This window comes from Taudactylus pleione, unplaced genomic scaffold (assembly GCF_031769625.1).
Source record: "Taudactylus pleione unplaced genomic scaffold, aTauple2 ptg000470l, whole genome shotgun sequence".
NCBI lineage: Eukaryota > Metazoa > Chordata > Amphibia > Anura > Myobatrachidae > Taudactylus > Taudactylus pleione.
Genome location: NW_028284872.1, coordinates 958,156 through 985,304, shown reverse-complemented (window position 1 = coordinate 985,304; position 27,149 = coordinate 958,156). Strand labels below are relative to the sequence as shown.

The window sequence follows — 27,149 nt, the reverse complement described above, 5'->3', positions numbered from 1 at the left end:
TTACTAACTGTCACATTCCCCAGGTGTGGTCATTACTGTCACATTCCCCAGGTGTGCTCATTAATAACTGTCACATTCCCCAGGTGTGGTCATTAATAACTGTCACATTCCCCAGGTGTGGTCATTACTGTCACATTCCCCAGGTGTGGTGATTACTAACTGTCACATTCCCCAGGTGTGGTCATTACTGTCACATTTCCCAGGTGTGGTCATTACGGTCACATTTCCCAGTCGTGGTCATTACTAACTGTCACATTCCCCAGGTGTGCTCATTACTAACTGTCACATTCCCCAGGTGTGCTCATTACTAACTTTAACATTTCCCAGGTATGCTCATTACTAACTGTCACATTCCCCAGGTGTGGTCATTACTGTCACATTCCCCAGGTGTGGTCATTACTAACTGTCACATTCCCCAGGTGTGGTCATTACTAACTGTCACATTCCCCAGGTGTGGTCATTACTGTCACATTCCCCAGGTGTGGTCATTACTGTCACATTCCCCAGGTGTGGTCATTACTGTCACATTCCCCAGGTGTAATCATTACTGTCACATTCCCCAGGTGTGGTCATTACTAACTGTCACATTCCCCAGGTGTGGTCATTACTAACTGTCACATTCCCCAGGTGTGGTCATTACTGTCACATTCCCCAGGTGTGGTCATTACTGTCACATTCCCCAGGTGTGGTAATTACTGTCACATTCCCCAGGTGTAATCATTACTAACTGTCACATTCCCCAGGTGTGGTCATTACTAACTGTCACATTTCCCAGGTGTGGTCATTACGGTCACATTTCCCAGTTGTGGTCATTACTGTCACATTCACCAGGTGTGCTCATTAATAACTGTCACATTCCCCAGGTGTGGTCAATAACTGTCACATTTCCCAGGTGTGCTCATTACTAACTTTAACATTTCCCAGGTATGTTCATTACTGTCACATTCCCCAGGTGTGCTCATTAATAACTGTCACATTCCCCAGGTGTGGTCATTACTGTCACATTCCCCAGGTGTGGTCATTACTGTCACATTCACCAGGTGTGCTCATTAATAACTGTCACATTCCCCAGGTGTGGTCAATAACTGTCACATTTCCAAGGTGTGGTCATTACTAACTGTCAAATTCCCCAGGTGTGCTCATTACTAACTTTAACATTTCCCAGGTATGCTCATTACTGTCACATTCCCCAGGTGTGGTCATTACTAACTGTCACATTCCCCAGGTGTGGTCATTCCTGTCACATTCCCCAGGTGTGGTCAATAACTGTCACATTTCCAAGGTGTGGTCATTACTAACTGTCAAATTCCCCAGGTGTGCTCATTACTAACTTTAACATTTCCCAGGTATGCTCATTACTAACTGTCACATTCCCCAGGTGTGGTCATTACTAACTGTCACATTCCCCAGGTGTGGTCATTACTGTCACATTCCCCAGGTGTGCTCATTACTAACTGTCACATTTTAAAAGATGCATGCTGGGATGTACTAAAGGGGAAAAGCAGTAAAACCCCGAAACAGGGGTTTCAGCGCAGTTTATATATGCGCTATGCACCAGAATGCATCGCTTTGTCTCGGTAGGTGGTGTCACGTAATAGAAGCCTATAGGTTTGTTATCGGGACATTTATGCGCAGAAGGACGCATAAGTGGGGCAATGAAAAGGACAGATCTTGTCGGGAGAGCTGTTCTTTGCGATGTACACCACATTTCTAGGTACATACCGCGGTAACCAACCACAATATGTATCCGATCAGAGGCGGGGTGTCAGCATGCAGTGTCGTCATTCCCAATGACACAGTCTACAGATCCACAGGTTGTCTGGAAAACATGAACTGTTAGGGGTCCCTGAGGACCGGTTTGGCCACCTATGACTTTGTCACATTCCCCAGGTGTGGTCATTACTAACTGTCACATTCCCCAGGTGTGATCATTACTGTCACATTCCCCAGGTGTGGTCATTACTGTCACATTCCCCAGGTGTGGTCATTACTGTCACATTCCCCAGGTGTGGTCATTACTGTCACATTTCCCAGGTGTGGTCATTACTGTCACATTTCCCAGGTGTGGTCATTACTGTCACATTTCCCAGTTGTGGTCATTACTAACTGTCACATTCCCCAGGTGTGGTCAATAACTGTCACATTTCCCAGGTGTGGTCATTCCTGTCACATTCCCCAGGTGTGTTCATTACTGTCACATTTCCCAGGTGTGGTCATTCCTGTCACATTCCCCAGGTGTGCTCATTACTAACAGTCACATTCCCCAGGTGTGCTCATTACTGTCACATTTCCCAGGTGTGGTCATTCCTGTCACATTCCCCAGGTGTGCTCATTACTAACAGTCACATTCCCCAGGTGTGGTCATTACTAACTGTCACATTTCTCAGGGGTGGTCATTACTAACTGTCACATTTCTCAGGTGTGCTCATTACTAACTGTCACATTTCCCAGGTGTGGTCATTCCTGTCACATTCCCCAGGTGTGCTCATTACTGTCACATTTCCCAGGTGTGGTCACTACTGTCACATTCCCCAGGTGTGCTCATTACTGTCACATTTCCCAGGTGTGGTCATTACTGTCACATTCCCCAGGTGTGCTCATTACTGTCACATTTCCCAGGTGTGCTCATTACTAACTGTCACATTTCTCAGGTGTGGTCATTACTAACTGTCACATTCCCCAGGTGTGGTCATTACTAACTGTCACATTTCCCAGGTGTGGTCATTACTAACTGTCACATTCCCCAGGTGTGGTCATTACTGTCACATTTCTCAGGTGTGGTCATTACTAACTGTCACATTTTAAAAGATGCATGCTGGGATGTACTAAAGGGGAAAAAGCAGTAAAACCCCGAAACAGGGGTTTCAGCGCAGTTTCCATATGTGCTATGCACCGGAATGCATCGCTTTGTCTCGGTAGGTGGCGTCACATAATAGAAGCCTATAGGTTTCTTATCGGGACATTTATGCGCAGAAGGACGCATAAGTGGGGCAACGAAAAGGACAGATCTTGTCGGGAGAGCTGTTCTTTGCGATGTACACCACATTTCTAGGTACATACCGCGGTAACCAACCACAATATGTATCCGATCAGAGGCGGGGTGTCAGCATGCAGTGTCGTCATTCCCAATGACACAGTCTACAGATCCACAGGTGGTCTGGAAAACATGAACTGTTAGGGGTCCCTGAGGACCGGTTTGGCCACCTATGACTTAGGGTGTTAAATGAGGACCACCTTGGGAAAATGTTAACTGGCTTTATTTATTTTTATTTTTTTATTGTTTAGCTTTCGCTGTCTCGTTTCTGTGTACATTCAGACCCGCTCGCAAGATGCGCTCGGTGGCAAAAAGGGGCCGGATATTCAAATCCCACGCTTGCACTACATGGCGTAAGGACGCCCTCTATGTCTTAGCGAGCTACGGCACTGAGCGCTCGCTAGTGTATAAAGACGCCCCCTTTCCTCTCGCAACACACGTCATCTCCTGGAATTGTTGGATTAATCGGTAACATCGAGAGCCATTGGAGCTGCTCGCAGCCCTTGAGGTAGCCTTACCCCGCCGCAAGCACTGCGATCAGCGCTGGCTGAAATACACGCAGGTGACGTGTACGATGACGCTACTTTGCTAATCATGCACGCCCTTTAAACGGCGTTTTGTTGGCCTGACACGCCTGCATTCGCAACACCACTCCCCCATTTACAAGCACCTTCCCCTGTAACCACCCACAAACGGCGCTATCTGTCACTCAAAGTAGCGCTCTGGCTTTGTGGTACGAGCACATGATTCCCCATCGCTGAGACTGGCTTACGTATGCGAGCAACAATCGTCCGGCAGCGAGAGATCGCACCTTAGCGAACGGGTCTGAATCAGGTCTTTTATCTTTATTGTACTTTTCTAAAGACAGAACATTTGGAAACATGAGGCAGCTATGGAGAAACAGACGTAAGAGAGCGATGGTCCTGTCCGTGTAAGGTGACACAGCCGGGCTCTAGCGGTGGTGCTGGTGGTTTTCCTGCTCAGGATGTCTGGGTGAGGCCTCTGTTCATAGACAGCCGTCTCGGGGGGCCCAGAGGAAGGCCAACACTGCTGCAGGAAATACTGCCTAATCTGCGGGTGAGATCAGGCTTGTCAATCAGATGATATATATATCGTGTTGTAAGAGGGGTAAGGGTGCTGTGCCGGCCACTGCAGGCTAATCTACAGGGTAACAGGTCATTGTCATACTGACAGTGTGCCCATTTGTAGGGCTCCCTAGCAGGACTAAAACAAGCACACATCTCAGGCATGAGTGCAATTAGTAATGGCCTTGATCTCGGAGATTACAGAAAATAAACATGACAACGTCTGGTGAAGGAATGGAGCCCGGGAAAACACGTATAGGGAGGGAGAGTGCCCCCCTCTAACGCTGCGGCCTGTAACATATCGTGACCATGAATTTGTTCACATAATGTCATCAGGCTGATCAGCAGCTGTGTGAGGAATGTGTAATGGTCTGTGGGCCTGATTCAGAGCCGCTCGTAAGCGGCCGCTCGTTCGCTCTGAGCGATGTTCGCACAACTGCGCATGCGTATGGGTCGTAATGCGCATACGCAAACCAGTCATTGCGGTCGGAAATCGTGTGCTCGTAAAACAGCGAGGGGCTGCTAAATTGAGTGACAGAATGAGGCGTTTGTGGGTGGTAACAGGGGAAGGTGCTTGAAAACGGGGGAGTGGAGATCCGAAAGCAGGCGTGCCAAACGGTCAAAAGGGCGTTTAATGGGAGTGCATAATTAGTAAAGGAGCGTCATCGACCACATCACTTGGTTGTCTTTTAGCCTGAACTGCTCGCAGTGATAGCGGTAAGAAAAAACTACCACAAGCACTGCGAGCAGTTCTGACGCCTTTCGATGTTCCCGCTTAATCTAATAAATACCGGAGATGACGTGTGATGCGAACGGCAAAGAGGCGTCTTTACAAAATAGCGAGCGCATTTTTCGGACGCTCGCTCAGACATAGAGGCGTCAACACACTGCAAAGAGCGAGCGCTCAATTTAAATATCCGGCCCCTTTTTTAGAACGACCGTCCGCAAGTAGCGTCCGGCTCTGAATCAGGCCCTGTATGCTAAAAGCCTTAACGATACTTTATCAATGTGAGGAAAGCAATTGATTTAGAAAATCATTCATATATTGCACACTGCCATATTTCTATGAAAATCCATCCCATTTGGCAAGTCAGTGACTTACAACGATAATCTACACCGTTAGCAGCAGCTAAAGGTGTTTCTCCGCTCAGCAGAAGGATAAAGCAGGTGAATACTGTGTATGTGCGGGGGTGACAGAAGCCCCCACCAGGGCAGAACGCGCCCTCAGATGCCTCCATGCCAGGCAGCCGTAACACTTACTTTTCTCCGCGCTGTCTGACAGGCTCCTCCGACCTCTCTTCTTGGGAGTGGAGATCATCAGAGCGTCACACTCATCTATGTCCTCAGAGTCCGGCCCGTCACCGGGCATACAGCGCCCATTCTCCAGCACGGTCACCCCCTCCGTGAGGCCATCCTCTGCGTGCTCGCACTTCTTCCGGTCCCTGGGGGAGAGCTCGGGGCTCACTCTCTCGGGAGGGGGCGTCTCGGGTTTTAGCTGCCCGCCGGCTGCCTCCACTTCTCCGTTGTGTACGGGTTCCGGGCGGCTGGTGTTTAAGGACAAGTGGCACTTAGGGACTGAGGCGATGTCTTTGGATGCATTGATGCTTTCCACCTGCAGAGAGACAGACCAAACACAGTCACCAAATCATGTACTGATGGAGGAAGAGGCCCAAAGGAGGAGATCATCATCTCTACATGTTATGGGAATGTAATTACCTATACGTCTGCGGCCAGGCTACCTGCCCAATCTGTACGTAAGGGTGTCAGGAGAAGATCACAGAGACAGACTTCATTCATGAGCTGGCCCAAGGCTTTAATGATTAGTCTCTGGAAATACACCTATATCATTACTGTCCTTCTACATCACACTTCATTTTAGTGCCGAGCGGAACTAGGTCTGACATGGTTAGCTACATCCGCCCAGCCGTACCACGGATAACATGCTTAGCTACATCCGCCCAGCCGTACCACGGGTAACATGCTTAGCTACGTCCGCCCAGCCGTACCACGGGTAACATGCTTAGCTACGTCCGCCCAGCCGTACCACGGGTAACATGCTTAGCTACGTCCGCCCAGCCGTACCACGGGTAACATGCTTAGCTACGTCCGCCCAGCCGTACCACGGAGAACATACTTAGCTACGTCCGCCCAGCCGTACCACGGAGAACATGCTTAGCTACATCCGTCCAGCCGTACCACGAGTAACATGCTTAGCTACATCCGTCTCTGGGCTGGTGCTCTAGGTCTCTGGGCTGTGCTCTAGGTCTCTGGGCTGTGCTCATTTCTCCCCCTGCTCAGTGTTGTTTGTGGGCCATATAACTTAGCACAATCCTAACTGCGGGCTCATTATACATGTGCCACCTCTGCTTCTATACTGCACAGCGCACGTACATACACCTGGTTACCTCCATGGTGACTGTCAGGAGCACAGAACGGTTTATACCCCACAGTTACTGAACACGATGCAGAACCCCAGTGACTCTTCTGCTTTCCCAAAAATTATTTCTCTGGTGACCATGGAGGAACCGCGGCCTTCATGAGCTGGGAAATCTCACCCCCCCCTCCCTCAGCCATTTACAGGCAGCAATCAGTGACCCAGGGGCAATCAGGTTACCTGCTAATGTTACCAAAGAGCCCCAAGGAACGCAGCCAGGACATAGGTTACCAGTAACAGGCAGCGCAGGGGCCACATTCACTTTTGTGGTGGCTTTAAGATTTTGGGGTTGATGTATGAAGCAGGCAAAAGAGTAGAAAAGTCGCCCAACCAATCAGCTTCTACCTATCATTTTATAGAATGTACTTGATAAATACCAGCTGAAAGCTGGTTGGTTGCTATGGACAACTGCTCCAGTTTTCATTGCTTAATACATCACCCCAGAAGTCCCTGTAACGGGACAGTCACGCAAGACTCCTCGACGCACACCTCACAGGGGTAGTTGAGAAGCTGCCCATGGCAACCAATCAGCTTCTACCTCTAATCATATATTTGATAAATGCAACCTCAAAGCTGATTGGTTGCCATGGGCAGGCACACTTCATACATCTACCTCATACTCTCCTGAAGTATTTGTGTCACTTTCTTGCTGTATGACAAATACATCCGCGATACGTCTCTGGCGTTGCACCAACCACAGCGCGCGGCCATTGGCTTGGTGTCATACAGGACAGTAGTGTCCTGTATTTATCATACGCATCTGGAGGAGGTTCCTAAACATGGGAAATGTCAGGTATACAATAGCCCCATAAATAACTTTGGAGGAGTGGTAACGCCTGACGTATCATCAATAAGGCGCCATTCGCTGAGTCCGGGCGCACAGAGGATGTACATAGAGGAATATTAATAGGCGCAGGGACCCTTACAGTCAGCCTGCGAGTATCCTTACTGCAACATCGTACACAAAGGAGGAAACAAATACAATAAAAGTTGTACTGGACGGTTACTCGGCTCTTAGCCAGGGTCACTTTCTCACAGAAGATTTTTCATCAGTGCAAGATCTAGATACCATGCAATAAGCAAATTCACAAAAATGGAGTTAAATAGTTAACAGCAACAATCCCACTAAGGCAAGAAACAGATTGGTCGTTCTCATTTTTCCTTGGTTTGTTTCTTCAGACTGTTAATAATGCTGCAGATGTTCCAGTGTCATGGCAACCACAGGCAATTGGCACATGATGTAATGAGCAGGAATGCTTGAGAGTACCACCCCTCTTAGCTCAGTCTATACTGAGACGCCCTTCCCTCCTCTGACATCACATGACATGGCGGGAGTCTAGGAGGCTGTGGGGTCTATTTACTAAGCAGTGCTAGGAGACAGAGTGAAAAGTGATAAGAAAGTGATAAGGTGCCAGCCGATCAGCTCCCAACTGCCATCTCACAGGCTATGTTTGAAAAATGACAGTTGGGAGCTGATTGGCTGGCACCTTATCACTTTCTTATCACTTTTCACTCTATCTCCTAACACTGCTTAGTAAATAGACTCCTAAGTCTGCATTCATATTTGTTTTCTATCCAGAGAGATTTTGAAAAGGAGATGAAGATCAAATATTAACACTAATAAATGCTTAAAGGTACTTTATTTACGATTTAAAAAGGAAACAGTATGTGGGCCTCAATTATTAGCCTGCGCGACACAGACACAGGGGTGATTCCAGCAACTCTGACAGTCATTTTAAAGTCGCAATAATTTAAAAGTGAATCCGGGTTTCTTTTGACTTTTAAATGACGGGCGCTTTAGAAATACTGTGCCTGTATCGCGCAGGTTATTACACAAGGCCCTCTATGTGTATTGCCGCACAACATTAGATATCTAGTAATGCGGTTTGTATTGTTTCGCTTCGTACACTAATAAACAAAACAATTGTCCTCAACTCAAAATACTTCTAATCGGAAGTTTGTGTCGTACAATTAAGGCTACAGTTTTCCATAACGTCGGAGAGTGGAAGTGTGTGCAGCTGAACATGGCGCATAACTGAATGAAAGCCGCTGTTTGTGCTGGTATAAGCTGGTATCGGGGTGCCCTGGTCTGCCGGTAAATCTTCCCCCATGCTCCTCAGAGCCCCCACACTTCCATTTCTATGACACTAAGCAGAGTTCCTACTGCACCGTCAGTGGCCCCCCGGCTAATGGGGAGGATTACTGGCGCCTGACACCTGCAATAATACTGGAGCGGAATGATTTATGTAACATGCTAGGGGGAGGGGGATTAGTCTATATGACATGTTAGACTCATAAAAAGTGATGTCACTTTACAGCTAATCTCCACTGACGGATTTACCACTTGGCTGGTGTTACTGCCGACCTGCTACAATTAACCCCGTCCCTGCTGTACTGACCTGGTGCTGGGGAATTATTACAGGACAATTAAACAAAGGGTGAAAATGCAAAACTAACACCACAAGCTTCATCACATTACTCCGCTATGGCCCCCGTCCTCTCCCCGATTCATTATGGGGTATGCGAGGGGGTGACATGAGGGGGGGGGGGGATTTAGGAGCAACTGAGGGGCAGGTGGGGACATATTGGGATGAGTGATGTGTGATCTTGCCGGGGTACTTTATGGTTTCCTCCTATCGGATCTATATTTTTAGAACGCGTCCAGCTGGTTCCCCCTTTCCCTGTCCCATTATGTTATAGAACACGTAGAATGGAATTTATAAACCACTGTAACCCGTTTGGTTGCTGAGCCTATTTTGGCACTTTCTGTGCTGGTCACACTCCAACATCAGCGTCACCAATAACAGGACCCATCACTGTTACATGCCAGGAAACAGTGACCTAAAATGAAATGTTTCGATTTCTCTCTTCTTCCTTCTAACCACCACCAAGAAATACTTTCCGGTCCTTGGTTCGGCGTTAACCCCACGATACAAGCCAGCAAAAATCCTCTTTCTCCAGTAAGGTGGCCCATTGTTTGTAGGAGGAGATAATTTCAAAGGGGGCGTAAGTGCCTATCCCGAAAATCAGGCTCTAGCAAGTATCTCTGCCCCGAGGGTGGTAATAACCACCATAACCAGTAAGGGGGAAGCAATCGGGAAGCCGACTGCCTAAATACCGGCAGCCGGCTTCCCGACTGTCATTTCCCGGCAAGGGTGAAATGCCGGGCGTCTAGATGTAGACGCCCGCATTTCCCCGACGCCGGGAGACTGGCGCCCAGCATCCCGATCGTAGTGATGCCGGGCACCGCGAGTAGACAGCCGGGGGGGGGGGGGGGAGGGTTAGGTTTAGGGCTCCCGGGAGGGACTTAGGGTTAGGCACCCCCCCGGGAGGGTTAGGGTTAGGCTAGGGGGAGGGAGGGTTAGGGTTAGGAACCCCCGGAGGGGACTTAGGGTTAGGCACCCCCCCGGGGGACTTAGGTTTAGGCAGCGGGGAAGGGGGTGGTTAGGGTTAGGCACTTAGAGGGGGGATTAGGGTTAGGCACTTGGGGGGGAAGTTAGGGTTAGGCACCCCTAAGGAGGGTTAGGGTTAGGGGGGTTAGGTTAGGTTAGTATATACTCACCTATCCACGATCGGGTTTCCAGCGCTGTCGGGCTTCCGCTGCTTCTAACTCTGCTTTTGTCGGGCAGCCGCTAGCGGTATTTCATACCCATTCCCATTTGAAAGAGGGGAATACCCTCTTTAGAATAAGGGTTTATTAAAGCCAGGTAATATTCCCCCCATTCCCGGAATTCATAATGATTTCTGCAATAAGGTCTCTGGGAATATTTTTTCAAACATGGGCAACCCCTGAGTCTAAAGCTACCCAAACACTGCGCGATAGGCACCTTGGGACGCGACGGCCAAATTAAGGCCGACATATCGTGCGGTCCCCACACACACAGAGCGACCCGATGCCCGAACCGCCCAATATGCCGGCACCCCCCACCCGCATAGCGCTGCATGGGATGGTACATCACATCCCCAGATCAAGTGAACATGCAGTAAGATCTGGAGGAGTGATGTACGATCCCACGGGAGTGCGCACTGGACGATATCATGCCCATACACTGTACGATATAGCAGCGATATCGTACCAATCCGTCGGATGGGCACCTTAAGATTGACCCAATGGGGCGAGATAGAGTCCATTTAATGCTCTCTATCTTGTCTTTATAAATGTCTGCAGAGCTTTTCCTGGACAGGGCTGGGCTTAATGATGTCATTGCACCCTCTGACCCTCCCAGGAGTTATGGACAGCCCCTGCAATGCCAAGGACAAGTCCAAATCGTCCTTAGCAGTGAAGGGGTTTAAATAATAACTACACATATTACCAACAGTAGTTACCCTGCAGCTTTTACAGAGTGCGAGAAGGATAAGTAGGTTGTTTTACAGAGGGTTAAAGGAGGATTATTGGTTACTTTCTATCAGGGGATCAGTCAGAGATGAATGTGATAGACATCCTCTTTTTTTCATCCAATATTGTTTTATCGTTTTCTCTTCCCAGTGAGGATTTTGCTGAATGTAGATAAACTGCGTCACTGACATGTAAACTGTATCAAACCCCCAAATAATAAGGTGCTAAAGAAACAACCAGTGTTTATCTTCCTGTTCCAGAATGGGAGATGCCGGAGCTGTGGGCTGTGTCTGCATGTCACTCACACAACAGGTATCTGATCTGTCATCTCCCACTCCTCTCACCTCCAGGGCCAGGGGGAGGGGGAGTAACATGAATCATGGGACAGGTGTAGCGAGGGGGTGATATAGGGACAAGCAGCTCCCAGCACATTAGGAATAGCTCAGACTGAGGAGTATTAGTGGCTCCCTGAGGTCTGTGCACAGCGGTGAGAGAAGAAATACACAACGCTGAGGGGATGAGTAATGGGAAAGTGCAGTCACACTGTAAGGATCGTTTATGAAGGCCTTACGCCCAGTGCTGAGAAGGCCTTACGCCCAGTGCTGAGAAGGCCTTACGCCCAGTGCTGAGAAGGCCTTACGCCCAGTGCTGAGAAGGCCTTACGCCCAGTGCTGAGAAGGCCTTACGCCCAGTGCTGAGAAGGCCGTACGCCCAGTGCTGAGAAGGCCGTACGCCCAGTGCTGAGAAGGCCTTACGCCCACTGCTGAGAAGGCCTTACGCCCACTGCTGAGAAGGCCTTACGCCCAGTGCTGAGAAGGCCTTACGCCCAGTGCTGAGAAGGCCTTACGCCCAGTGCTGAGAAGGCCTTACGCCCAGTGCTGAGAAGGCCTTACGCCCAGTGCTGAGAAGGCCTTACGCCCAGTGCTGAGAAGGCCTTACGCCCAGTGCTGAGAAGGCCTTACGCCCAGTGCTGAGAACGCCTTACGCCCAGTGCTGAGAAAGCCTTACGCCCAGTGCTGAGAAGGCCTTACGTCCAGTGCTAAGAATGCAGATTTCAGCAATTTTTTTTGAACGTTGGGCCTGATTTACTACGGATCTCAATGCTGCGTACGCACGCAGTTCAACTACGATAGCAAGGCAGTGTACTGCAGCACTACACAAGGACGCCCACTTTACCATACGCACATCCATAATAATTAGCAGAATAGCTAAACCATCGGTACAATCGAGTACCATCGGACCCATACGCACACTTGCACAAGCCCTGACCTGACTCAGAAATTGCTGACAGCCACGCACGCTTCGAGTGCTCACACTGCGTATGGCTGCGCAGTGGATAATTTATGCACGCCCCTGAAACGGCGTTGAGATGCACTGGCGCGCCTGCGTTTCTCCGACCACCACCGCCAAAAGATACTTCCTGTCAATCACTCTGCGATGGGTCTGCGTAGCCTCTGCGATCACAGTCCCGTTCGCAGTGGCTGGTTCACGCAGGCGCACCGCAATGCGTGCGCATGCGCAGTGCTAAACAATTGTCCAATTGCGTGCGTATCAGCAGCCGCGATCCAAGCTGAATCAGGCCCCCTGACCCTATGGGAGCAGATCTAAAAACAGTAAATATTATGGGGGAGAGGTATCAAAGCTTGGAGAGAGAGTAAGTGGAGAGAAAGTACCGACCAATCAGTTTCTAGCTGTCATTTTACAAGCTGTGCTAGATAAATGACAGTTAAAAAGTGATTGGTTGCTATAGGCAACTACTTTACTTTCCAGACGCTTCCAGAAAGCTCGGTCCGTTTGTTTTAAGCAGGTGGGAGCTACTTCATATGCATTTCCTGACTCCACCTAAGCACAGGAGATGTTGTACTGATCTCTGTGTAGTCTGATCTGTACGTAATCCCTCTCCCCACCCCCCCCCCTCCCCAAATCCAGCAACATCTCCAGGATCAGACCCATCCTCCTCCTGAGGGCATGCCCTTGCCCTTCCCAGCCTGAACTACTGTAACCTCCTTCTCTGCCGCCTCTACACTGACATCTACCCTCCAGGCTGCTATTCTCATAGAACTCACTTGCGGTGCTACAGATATTTAACAAGCACCATATAAATAGAAGATATTATTAATGGCTCTTAGGGAACTATTATACGACATACACAGCTGCCAGTTTAGGACAGAGAACAGCACACATTGAGGTGTTACAGCAAAGCAGGTTATTTATCTTACTAAGGGGCCTATTTACTGCTGTTTCCGCATGTTTAAGGCAGAATTAAGATTTGGCGCCCTCATCCTTCTCTCTAGATGGCCTCCATAAGCCGTCGCTATCTGACATGGCGCTAGCCCGCCGTTTGCTATCCTCTTATCCAGCGCTGGTCGGCTGGACCTAATCTCAACGGCCATCACACTACATCGCTTTGCACATGCGCAGTCAGCTGACCACGCACACCCCATGCACTGCAGTGGAAACGGATCGGCTGCACACGACCAAGCACAATACATGGCCGCTGGAACGGCGATCTTCCCAAGAACCGTCCCAGCCAGCTCACCTTGATAAATAGCAAATGGACACTGGCAATTATTGGTAAATAGGCCCCTAGGTGTAAAACAATGAGAATATAAGTACAAGGATGTAAGAAGATTGTGCGACGTCCCTCTCATACGTGTGGACATGCCTCGCAGGAACATGGCCCTACGCAAGTCCGCAGCGAGGAAGATGATGGGTCTCACCGTGGCGCGTGATGGAATCTGGGCTCGTCCACGGCGTGTACATGGCACATGATATGCAGCTTCCTGCATCTTCTCACTTTCTCTTCCTCCCCGTCGTGTGTCTGTCACACTCTCACTAGCAGCCTCCTCTCTGTGCCACCCTGTCTGCGAACCAGTCACCTCCAGCACACAGGCTGCACCGGTATTAGCTCATCACTGGCTCTCATCTACACCACAACATGTGTCTCTGCAGCTCTGCGCGGTGTGTAACCCGCGTCTCTGTGTATTATAATACAGACACCCTGTCTGCGAACCAGTCACGTCCAGCACACAGGCTGCACCAGTATTAGCTCATCACTGGCTCTCATCTACACCACAACATGTGTCTCTGCAGCTCTGCGCGGTGTGTAACCCGCGTCTCTGTGTATTATAATACAGACACCCTGTCTGCGAACCAGTCACGTCCAGCACACAGGCTGCACCAGTATTAGCTCATCACTGGCTCTCATCTACACCACAACATGTGTCTCTGCAGCTCTGCGCGGTGTGTAACCCGCATCTCTGTGTATTATAATACAGACACCCTGTCTGCGAACCAGTCACCTCCAGCACACAGGCTGCACCGGTATTAGCTCATCACTGGCTCTCATCTACACCACAACATGCGTCTCTGCAGCTCTGCGCGGTGTGTAACCCGCGTCTCTGTGTATTATAATACAGACACCCTGTCTGCGAACCAGTCACGTCCAGCACACAGGCTGCACCGGTATTAGCTCATCACTGGCTCTCATCTACACCACAACATGTGTCTCTGCAGCTCTGCGCGGTGTGTAACCCGCGTCTCTGTGTATTATAATACAGACACCCTGTCTGCGAACCAGTCACGTCCAGCACACAGGCTGCACCGGTATTAGCTCATCACTGGCTCTCATCTACACCACATCATGTGTCTCTGCAGCTCTGCGCGGTGTGTAACCCGCGTCTCTGTGTATTATAATACAGACACCCTGTCTGCGAACCAGTCACGTCCAGCACACAGGCTGCACCGGTATTAGCTCATCACTGGCTCTCATCTACACCACAACATGCGTCTCTGCAGCTCTGCGCGGTGTGTAACCCGCGTCTCTGTGTATTATAATACAGACACCCTGTCTGCGAACCAGTCACGTCCAGCACACAGGCTGCACCGGTATTAGCTCATCACTGGCTCTCATCTACACCACAACATGTGTCTCTGCAGCTCTGCGCGGTGTGTAACCCGCATCCCTGTGTATTATAATACAGACACCCTGTCTGCGAACCAGTCACGTCCAGCACACAGGCTGCACCGGTATTAGCTCATCACTGGCTCTCATCTACACCACATCATGTGTCTCTGCAGCTCTGCGCGGTGTGTAACCCGCGTCTCTGTGTATTATAATACAGACACCCTGTCTGCGAACCAGTCACGTCCAGCACACAGGCTGCACCAGTATTAGCTCATCACTGGCTCTCATCTACACCACATCATGTGTCTCTGCAGCTCTGCGCGGTGTGTAACCCGCGTCTCTGTGTATTATAATACAGACACCCTGTCTGCGATCCAGTCACGTCCAGCACACAGGCTGCACCGGTATTAGCTCATCACTGGCTCTCATCTACACCACAACATGTGTCTCTGCAGCCCTGCGCGGTGTGTAACCCGCGTCTCTGTGTATTATAATACAGACACCCTGTCTGCGAACCAGTCACCTCCAGCACACAGGCTGCACCGGTATTAGCTCATCACTGGCTCTCATCTACACCACATCATGTGTCTCTGCAGCTCTGCGCGGTGTGTAACCCGCGTCTCTGTGTATTATAATACAGACACCCTGTCTGCGAACCAGTCACCTCCAGCACACAGGCTGCACCGGTATTAGCTCATCACTGGCTCTCATCTACACCACAACATGTGTCTCTGCAGCTCTGCGCGGTGTGTAACCCGCGTCTCTGTGTATTATAATACAGACACCCTGTCTGCGAACCAGTCACCTCCAGCACACAGGCTGCACCGGTATTAGCTCATCACTGGCTCTCATCTACACCACAACATGCGTCTCTGCAGCTCTGCGCGGTGTGTAACCCGCGTCTCTGTGTATTATAATACAGACACCCTGTCTGCGAACCAGTCACGTCCAGCACACAGGCTGCACCGGTATTAGCGCATCACTGGCTCTCATCTACACCACAACATGCGTCTCTGCAGCTCTGCGCGGTGTGTAACCCGCGTCTCTGTGTATTATAATACAGACACCCTGCCTGCGAACCAGTCACGTCCAGCACACAGGCTGCACCGGTATTAGCTCATCACTGGCTCTCATCTACACCACAACATGTGTCTCTGCAGCTCTGCGCGGTGTGTAACCCGCGTCTCTGTGTATTATAATACAGACACCCTGTCTGCGAACCAGTCACGTCCAGCACACAGGCTGCACCGGTATTAGCGCATCACTGGCTCTCATCTACACCACAACATGCGTCTCTGCAGCTCTGCGCGGTGTGTAACCCGCGTCTCTGTGTATTATAATACAACACATCAAATGCATTTCTGATCATCTCTCTCTGTTAACTCATTGGCAGATGTACTAAGCTCTGGGAAGTGATAAGTGTTAACCAACCTAACCAACCAACTCCTAACTGTCATTTTTCAAACACAACCTGTAAGATGACAGTTAGGAGCTGTGTGGCTGGTAGTTTACCACTTTCAAGAGCTTAGTACATCTCCCCCTTGAATCACTTTGCTCTGTGTATATTAGGGACGTTCACTCAAGACGAAAAAACACGACCTAAAGGGGGGACAAAGAGCTGACACTCTATCACTGCCAGTATTAGATAAGCGCATTGTACACCCATATACTCGCCGGCCAGGAAGTCTGTCACCCTGAGATAAGACTGGAGAGGTGGACGTCATGTGCTGAGACCTTCTTGAGGCGAAAGTGTGGTGAGGCCACCTGTGCCGGTCTGCAGGCCGCATCCCCCTGTGTAGGAGGAAAGGAAGTAACAGCAGAGTTGCACACCGAGCTCCACGCACCGCAGAGGAAATGGCGCGTATGTCACTAACAATGGGGAACATTCCCAGAAACATGCCAGCGGAGGTTACTTCTCAGTATTACTTCTGCCGCCGCGCTCTCAGGTCTGCTGTGAATGAGGCAGAATGTGACTTACCTAATTACGTACCGGAAACTTATTACCCATGAGATAGATTTTTTGGTTTCATTTTAATTAATTGTATTTATTATTTTTTTTATAACCCAGCGATCAGATACGATGATCCGCCTGCAGCTGAGAGGTCAGAGGTTATGTCTGTGGGGGGTGGTTTGCACGGTACCATCATACCTTTCCCTAAATTGCTGGAGGATTTGTAGCCTCCCCAGCAGCGATGGTTAATACTGGTCATACCGCAACAATAAGGGAGATTTTTTACCACTTAGTCTATTAAAAAATAAAAAAAACACACTTGTTAATAAAATCAAATTAAAAAGCTTCAAAATTGACAAAAAAATATATTTTTTATTTAAAAAAAAAATGATAATACTGTACATGATATTTAACTAACTATTTATAGCACAAGCGGCGCTGACAGAACAAAGGGGCCATTTATCAACGAGACTGACACCTTTCATCATAAACACAGCAAGTTACCGTCAGGCTGCCGATATCTGCACAGGAATTACATGAGGGGGGGCCGGGGGAACAAGTAACAGGAGACTTTGGGGGACCTGCTGGATTGGGGGTAACAGCCTCACAGACAGTAAGTGGAACAGTATGGGGCTCATTCTGAGTCGCGCACAAAGCGGGTGTAGCTGTGACTCATCTCTGGCAGGGATACGGGTAATACACAGTGCAGTGTAACCTCTCTGGCAGGGATATGGGTAATACACAGTGCAGTGTAACCTCTCTGGCAGGGATACGGGTAATACACAGTGCAGTGTAACCTCTCTGGCAGGGATATGGGTAATACACAGTGCAGTGTAACCTCTCTGGCAGGGATATGGGTAATACACAGTGCAGTGTAACCTCTCTGGCAGGGACATGGGTAATACACAGTGCAGTGTAACCTCTCTGGCAGGGATATGGGTAATACACAGTGCAGTGTAACCTCTCTGGCAGGGATATGGGTAATACACAGTGCAGTGTAACCTCTCTGGCAGGGATACGGGTAATACACAGTGCAGTGTAACCTCTCTGGCTGGGACATGGGTAATACACAGTGCAGTGTAACCTCTCTGGCAGGGATATGGGTAATACACAGTGCAGTGTAACCTCTCTGGCAGGGATACGGGTAATACACAGTGCAGTGTAACCTCTCTGGCAGGGATATGGGTAATACACAGTGCAGTGTAACCTCTCTGGCAGGGACATGGGTAATACACAGTGCAGTGTAACCTCTCTGGCAGGGACATGGGTAATACACAGTGCAGTGTAACCTCTCTGGCAGGGACATGGGTAATACACAGTGCAGTGTAACATCTCTGGCAGGGATATGAGTAATACACAGTGCAGTGTAACCTCTCTGGCAGGGACATGGGTAATACACAGTGCAGTGTAACCTCTCTGGCAGGGACATGGGTAATACACAGTGCAGTGTAACCTCTCTGGCAGGGATATGGGTAATACACAGTGCAGTGTAACCTCTCTGGCAGGGACATGGGTAATACACAGTGCAGTGTAACCTCTCTGGCAGGGATATGGGTAATACACAGTGCAGTGTAACCTCTCTGGCAGGGATATGGGTAATACACAGTGCAGTGTAACCTCTCTGGCTGGGACATGGGTAATACACAGTGCAGTGTAACCTCTCTGGCAGGGACATGGGTAATACACAGTGCAGTGTAACCTCTCTGGCAGGGATATGGGTAATACACAGTGCAGTGTAACCTCTCTGGCAGGGATATGGGTAATACACAGTGCAGTGTAACCTCTCTGGCAGGGATATGGGTAATACACAGTGCAGTGTAACCTCTCTGGCAGGGATATGGGTAATACACAGTGCAGTGTAACCTCTCTGGCAGGGATATGGGTAATACACAGTGCAGTGTAACCTCTCTGGCAGGGATACGGGTAATACACAGTGCAGTGTAACCTCTCTGGCAGGGATATGGGTAATACACAGTGCAGTGTAACCTCTCTGGCAGGGATATGGGTAATACACAGTGCAGTGTAACCTCTCTGGCAGGGACACGGGTAATACACAGTGCAGTGTAACCTCTCTGGCAGGGACACGGGTAATACACAGTGCAGTGTAACCTCTCTGGCAGGGACACGGGTAATACACAGTGCAGTGTAACCTCTCTGGCAGGGACACGGGTAATACACAGTGCAGTGTAACATCTCTGGCAGGGGCATGGGTAATACACAGTGCAGTGTAACCTCTCTGGCAGGGGCATGGGTAATACACAGTGCAGTGTAACCTCTCTGGCAGGGATATGGGTAATACACAGTGCAGTGTAACCTCTCTGGCAGGGATATGGGTAATACACAGTGCAGTGTAACCTCTCTGGCAGGGATACGGGTAATACACAGTGCAGTGTAACCTCTCTGGCAGGGATATGGATAATACACAGTGCAGTGTAACCTCTCTGGCAGGGACATGGGTAATACACAGTGCAGTGTAACCTCTATGGCAGGGATATGGGTAATACACTGTGCAGTGTAACCTCTCTGGCAGGGATATGGGTAATACACAGTGCAGTGTAACCTCTCTGGCAGGGATACGGGTAATACACAGTGCAGTGTAACCTCTCTGGCAGGGATACAGGTAATACACAGTGCAGTGTAACCTCTCTGGCAGGGACATGGGTAATACACAGTGCAGTGTAACCTCTCTGGCAGGGATACGGGTAATACACAGTGCAGTGTAACCTCTCTGGCAGGGATATGGGTAATACACAGTGCAATGTAACATCTCTGGCAGGGATATGGGTAATACACAGTGCAGTGTAACCTCTCTGGCAGGGACATGGGTAATACACAGTGAAGTGTAACCTCTCTGGCAGGGACATGGGTAATACACAGTGCAGTGTAACCTCTCTGGCAGGGATATATGGAATGTAAGTGCATACAGAAAGAGTCAGACATTGGGCTTCTCTGTTCCAGTGTTACTTTGTAAAAAAGAAAAAACCCATTAGGGCTGTGCAGACTCTCAATGTCTGACAATTACACTGAGAATCAGAGATCCAGCCTCTAACACAGACTTATTCCATACAGGTCTACATTGCAGAACTGTGTCAGCAATTCTCACCGACTCCAGCCACCGAAAACCAAATTCATTAACAGAGGTCTCTGTAAGCCCCTTACAGCCCCAGACTGTGTTATACACTACAAAGCATGTATCCCTGCTCCCTACAGCAACTGATATTCCTAATGGGGATGGATACAAGCATCTGTAATACGCCCTCTGCTGGTGAGAAACTGTAGTGACATGACAGCTGTCGGTGGGCTGTGTGTAGTGTCCTATGTCTGTATACAGTGTATTAGAAGTGTATTAGTACAAGTGACATGACAGTTGTCGGCCGGCTGTGTGTAGTGTCCTATGTCTGTATAGAGTGTAATAGAAGTGTATTAGGACAGGTGACATGACTGTTGTCGGCAGGCTGTGTGTAGTGTCCTATGTCTGTATACAGTGTAATAGAAGTGTATTAGGACAGGTGACATGACAGTTGTCGGTCGGCTGTGTGTAGTGTCCTATGGGTGTATAGGGTGTAATAGAAGTGTATTAGGACAGGTGACATGACAGTTGTCGGTGGGCTGTGTGTAGTGTCCTATGTCTGTATACAGTGTAATAGAAGTGTATTAGGACAGGTGACATGACAGTTGTCGGTTGGCTGTGTGTAGTGTCCTATGTCTGTATACAGTGTAATAGAAGTGTATAAAGACAGGTGACATGACAGTTGTCGGTCGGCTGTGTGTAGTGTCCTATGTCTGTATACAGTGTAATAGAAGTGTATAAAGACAGGTGACATGACAGTTGTCGGTCGGCTGTGTGTAGTGTCCTATGTCTGTATACAGTGTAATAGAAGTGTATTAGTACAAGTGACATGACAGTTGTCGGTCGGCTGTGTGTAGTGTCCTATAGGTGTATACAGTGTAATAGAAGTGTATTAGGACAGGTGACATGACAGTTGTCGGTGGGCTGTGTGTTGTGTCCTATAGGTGTATACAGTGTAATAGAAGTGTATTAGTACAAGTGACATGACAGTTGTCGGTCGGCTGTGTGTAGTGTCCTATGGGTGTATAGGGTGTAATAGAAGTGTATTGGGACAGGTGACATGACAGTTGTCGGTGGGCTGTGTGTAGTGTCCTATGTCTGTATACAGTGTAATAGAAGTGTATTAGGACAGGTGACATGACAGTTGTCGGTCGGCTGTGTGTAGTGTCCTATGTCTGTATAGAGTGTAATAGAAGTGTATTAGTACAAGTGACATGACAGTTGTCGGTCGGCTGTGTGTAGTGTCCTATGGGTGTATACAGTGTAATAGAAGTGTATTAGGAGAGGTGACATGACAGTTGTCGGTCGGCTGTGTGTAGTGTCCTATGTCTGTATAGAGTGCTATAGAAGTGTATAAGGACAGGTGACATGACAGTTGTCGGTCGGCTGTGTGTAGTGTCCTATAGGTGTATACAGTGTAATAGAAGTGTATTAGGAGAGGTGACATGACAGTTGTCGGTCGGCTGTGTGTAGTGTCCTATGTCTGTATAGAGTGCAATAGAAGTGTATTAGTACAAGTGACATGACAGTTGTCGGTCGGCTGTGTGTAGTGTCCTATGGGTGTATACAGTGTAATAGAAGTGTATAAGGACAGGTGACATGACAGTTGTCGGTGGGCTGTGTGTTGTGTCCTATAGGTGTATACAGTGTAATAGAAGTGTATTAGTACAAGTGACATGACAGTTGTCGGTCGGCTGTGTGTAGTGTCCTATGGGTGTATAGGGTGTAATAGAAGTGTATTGGGACAGGTGACATGACAGTTGTCGGTGGGCTGTGTGTAGTGTCCTATGTCTGTATACAGTGTAATAGAAGTGTATTAGGACAGGTGACATGACAGTTGTCGGTCGGCTGTGTGTAGTGTCCTATGTCTGTATAGAGTGTAATAGAAGTGTATTAGTACAAGTGACATGACAGTTGTCGGTCGGCTGTGTGTAGTGTCCTATGGGTGTATACAGTGTAATAGAAGTGTATAAGGACAGGTGACATGACAGTTGTCGGTCGGCTGTGTGTAGTGTCCTATAGGTGTATACAGTGTAATAGAAGTGTATAAGGACAGGTGACATGACAGTTGTCGGTCGGCTGTGTGTAGTGTCCTATAGGTGTATACAGTGTAATAGAAGTGTATTAGTACAAGTGACATGACAGTTGTCGGTCGGCTGTGTGTAGTGTCCTATGGGTGTATACAGTGTAATAGAAGTGTATTAGGACAGGTGACATGACAGTTGTCGGTGGGCTGTGTGTAGTGTCCTATGTCTGTATACAGTGTAATAGAAGTGTATTAGGACAGGTGACATGACAGTTGTAGGTCGGCTGTGTGTAGTGTCCTATGTCTGTATAGAGTGTAATAGAAGTGTATTAGGATAGGTGACATGACAGCTGTAGGTCGGCTGTGTGTAGTATCCTATGTCTGTATAGAGTGTAATAGAAGTGTATTAGGACAGGTGACATGACAGTTGTCGGTCGGCTGTGTGTAGTGTCCTATAGGTGTATACAGTGTAATAGAAGTGTATTAGGACAGATGACATGACAGTTGTCGGTTGGCTGTGTGTAGTGTCCTATGTCTGTATAGAGTGTAATACAAGTGTATTAGGACAGGTGACAGGACAGTTGTCGGTCGGCTGTGTGTAGTGTCCTATGTCTGTATATAGTGTAATAGAAGTGTAATAGGACAGGTGACATGACAGTTGTGTGTAGTGTATGTTCGGCATTACATACGGAGGAGAAAGGAAGGAGGCAGCCAGGGGGAAGGAAGTCAGCGCTGGATCCATTTCCTGACGCTGAGATAATGTTAGCTGTGTCCTCATGTGACTGAGCGGTGCATGTTAATGACCCTCAGTCTAGGTCAGATGACACCTGTAACCCATCAGAGAGGGCAGCGGGTGTCCTGATACCACCTGTAACCCATCAGAGAGAGCAGCGGGTGTCCTGATACCACCTGTAACCCATCAGAGAGAGCAGCGGGTGTCCTGATACCACCTGTAACCCATCAGAGAGAGTAGCGGGTGTCCTGATACCACCTGTAACCCATCAGAGAGAGCAGCGGGTGTCCTGATACCACCTGTAACCCATCAGAGAGAGCAGCGGGTGTCCTGATACCACCTGTAACCCATCAGAGAGAGCAGCGGGTGTCCTGATACCACCTGTAACCCATCAGAGAGGGCAGCGGGTGTCCTGATACCACCTGTAACCCATCAGAGAGAGCAGCGGGTGTCCTGATACCACCTGTAACCCATCAGAGAGGGCAGCGGGTGTCCTGATACCACCTGTAACCCATCAGAGAGAGCAGCGGGTGTCCTGATACCACCTGTAACCCATCAGAGAGGGCAGCGGGTGTCCTGATACCACCTGTAACCTTCCATCTATCACACACAGATAACTGACAGATGTAATATAGGAATGGAAACATCTCACTGATACAACAGTCACTTTATAACACATTCCTTATATTTCCACAGAGAACTATACGGAACAAAGGCCCTGATTCAGCTCTGGGAATAGAGTGATAATTAGCACTTACAGTAACTGTGTACCTGGACATACCATGTTGCAATGTAAGGGGTGTAAATACATATGCTATTTTGCATGCAGGGTAAATACTGGCTGCTTTTACATGTAGCTCACAAATACTGCACAGCTTTATTATTACTCTGCACTTTACATGTCAGTTTGGACACCTCCCTCCCAAATCTAAATCTCTCTGCACGTTACACCTGCCCTCCCCCCCCCTGCAGTGCAGCATGGTGTCACCAATATGATCAGTTACGCACAAACTTATTGCTTTACATTTCCAGTGATATTATACACATACCCTTTATTATATGTATTTTCTATTAAATATAATGTGATTATGTCAGTCATGTCTATATTATTTATTCTTGTCTAGCTATAGTGGTTTAGTCATCTCCTATCTGAGTTTTAGTGCAGATCATCTATAGTATATTTGTTCTGGTTACTTTAACCCTTCACAGGAGGTTTAATTAGATCTGCTGCTGTTAATCTTGGGATCTGACAGGTTTCCAGACTATTCTTTTAGAAGCGCTTTGGATTTAAATCTTCCACAGTATAGTTAACACTGGAGGATACAGGTAACACCAGGTAACAGGACACAGATGTATCGGTAACAGCAGAGGATACAGGTAACACCAGGTAACAGGACACAGATGTATCGGTAACAGCAGAGGATACAGGTAACACCAGGTAATAGGGCACAGATGTATAGGTCACAGCAGAGGATACAGGTAACACCAGGTAACAGGGAACAGATGTATAGGTAACAGCAGAGGATACAGGTAACACCAGGTAACAGGGCACAGATGTATAGGCAACAGCAGAGGATGCAGGTAACACCAGGTAACAGCAGAGGATACAGGTAACACCAGGTAACAGGGCACAGATGTATAGATAACACCAGGTGACAGGACACAGACACAGTATAGGTAACACCGGAGGATACAGGTAACACCAGGTGATAGGGAACAGATGTATAGGTAACAGCATAGGATACAGGTAACACCAGGTAACAGGGCACAGATGTATAGGTAATAGCAGAGGATACAGGTAACACGAGGTGACAAGGCACAGATGTATAGGTAACAGCAGAGGATGCAGGTAACACCAGGTAGCAGGGAACAGATGTATAGGTAACAGCAGAGGATACAGGTAACACCAGGTGATAGGGAACAGATGTATCGGTAACAGCAGAGGATACAGATAACACCAGGTAGGGCACAGATGTATAGGTAACACCAGGTGACAGGACACAGACACAGTATAGGTAACACCGAAGGATACAGGTAACACCAGATGACAGGACAGATACAGTATAGGTAACACCAGGTAACAGGGCACAAATGAATAAGTAAAACAAAAGGACAAAAGTTAACACCAGGTAAAGGCCAGCCAACAAATTAATAGTCTGTGAATAAATCATGACTTAAATTTTTCATAAGACTGAATATTAAATTTCACTGAGTCACAGACAAACTAGCACTGGGGTAGGAAGCCTCTTCCGCTGGGAGCCGGTGAGGTCTGTGAGCCTGGCTTACCGGGATACATTGTTTCATTATTAATGTACTTATGTATAACCGTGAAGAAATTAATATGAATTATATCACTTTTATAAGATGATACAACTATTATGAAAATGATACAAAACAAGTAAAACATTATTTAATCAGTGTGTTCTGAACAAATTTGACAATGCTCAATGCAGTGATGTGCGGTGAGGTGAGGCAGAGCCTCTCCTGTCATACTTGGGTATACTCCAGAGTTTTCACTATAAAAATGATAAGAAAAATGTAAAAAATATATTATAAATATAAGTGTTATTTATAGTTTTAGGGGTAAATTTACTAAAGTGAGAGTTTTTAGAAGAGCGTTTTAAAAGTGATGTTGCCCATAGCAACCAATCAGATTCTAGCTATTGTCTTCTAGGAGGTGCTAGTTAAATGTTAAGTAGAATCTGATTTGTTGCTATGGGCAACATCACTTTTAAAACTCTCTTCTAAAAACTCTCACTTTTGTAAATTTATCCCTTATAGTCAAAAACTCTGCAGTAGAAAGTGTATGTCAGGTGAGGCACTGCCTCCCCTCTCTAGCTTTTCCGCACATCCCTGATCAAAACAGACAAAATTTCCTGCACCATATACTGCTGCCCCTGTGTATAATGCCCACATGTACCCTCAGGTTCATATATGTATCTGTAACTCTAGCCAGTGCCTCCCCAGCCATTTACGTCACCGCACGTCACTGCCAGTGCCTCTCCAGCCATTTACCTCACCGCACGTTACTGCCAGTGCCTCCCCAGCCATTTAGATCACCGCACGTCACTGTCAGTGCCTCCCCAGCCATTTACCTCACCGCACATCACTGCCAGTGCCTCCCCAGCCATTTACCTCACCGCACGTCACTGTCAGTGCCTCCCCAGCCATTTACCTCACCGCACATCACTGCCAGTGCCTCTCCAGCCATTTACCTCACCGCACGTTACTGCCAGTGCCTCCCCAGCCATTTAGATCACCGCACGTCACTGTCAGTGCCTCCCCAGCCATTTACCTCACCGCACATCACTGCCAGTGCCTCCCCAGCCATTTACCTCACCGCACGTCACTGTCAGTGCCTCCCCAGCCATTTACCTCACCGCACATCACTGCCAGTGCCTCTCCAGCCATTTACCTCACCGCACGTTACTGCCAGTGCCTCCCCAGCCATTTAGATCACCGCACGTCACTGTCAGTGCCTCCCCAGCCATTTACCTCACCGCACATCACTGCCAGTGCCTCCCCAGCCATTTACCTCACCGCACGTCACTGTCAGTGCCTCCCCAGCCATTTACCTCACCGCACATCACTGCCAGTGCCTCCCCAGCCATTTACCTCACCGCACATCACTGCCAGTGCCTCCCCAGCCATTTACCTCACCGCACGTCACTGTCAGTGCCTCCCCAGCCATTTACCTCACCGCACATCACTGCCAGTGCCTCTCCAGCCATTTACCTCACCGCACGTTACTGCCAGTGCCTCCCCAGCCATTTAGATCACCGCACGTCACTGTCAGTGCCTCCCCAGCCATTTACCTCACCGCACATCACTGCCAGTGCCTCCCCAGCCATTTACCTCACCGCACATCACTGCCAGTGCCTCCCCAGCCATTTACCTCACCGCACGTCACTGCCTCCCCAGCCATTTACCTCACCGCACGTCACTGCCAGTGCCTCCCCAGCCATTTACCTCACCGCACGTCACTGCCAGTGCCTCCCCAGCCATTTACCTCACCGCACGTCACTAGCACAATGCATATAGAAAGAGCACGCGACCACAATTTTGGTGACCACGCTTTGGGTGTTGACCTCTAACTGAACCCCCAGACTAGCAAATCTGTACATAGAAACAATTGCCTGATTTTGTAGAATGGTATAAGACGCTTGGGGCGGTGCAGTAGTGATCCGGAGTCGCTGGTCCCCAAACTCACCGACGCTCACAAAACACCTGCTGCTGTTATGAGCGGCCGGAATGCAACAGTGCGCATCACCGCCGCTGAGAACGCATGGGGACACATGGTGAGCACAGAGACAGGTGATTGGCCGGCCGCCATATGCTGGGCTGAGTGAGGAAGGGATGCGATCAGTTGATGACAATCAGTGGACTCGCTGGTCGTCTTACAATACAAAATCACTTTCTGTCATCAAGTTTTCCTGAAGCTGGTGCAGATTTCATGTCATTTTTGACCATTCCGGTCACAGCTGCCAGTGAGAAGCGTCGTTTTCCAAACTTAAAATTGTAAAAACCAATCTGAGATGCCAAGGAGTGGCCGAAACGCTATTCAGCATTCTCT

At 48.6% G+C, this 27,149-nt stretch overlaps 1 protein-coding gene across 2 annotated transcripts in view; it reads right to left on the bottom strand.

Annotated features, from left to right (window-relative positions):
- The window catches only part of LOC148504048 (DNA (cytosine-5)-methyltransferase 3A-like), a 281,101-nt gene that overhangs the window by 144,063 nt on the left and 109,889 nt on the right, over positions 1-27,149 (bottom strand). For both annotated transcript variants that reach the window (XM_088448871.1, XM_088448872.1), the window contains exon 4: positions 5,380-5,731. In XM_088448871.1, coding sequence (XP_088304997.1) covers positions 5,380-5,731 — 352 coding nt within the window. The remainder of the gene's footprint in view (positions 1-5,379; positions 5,732-27,149) is intronic.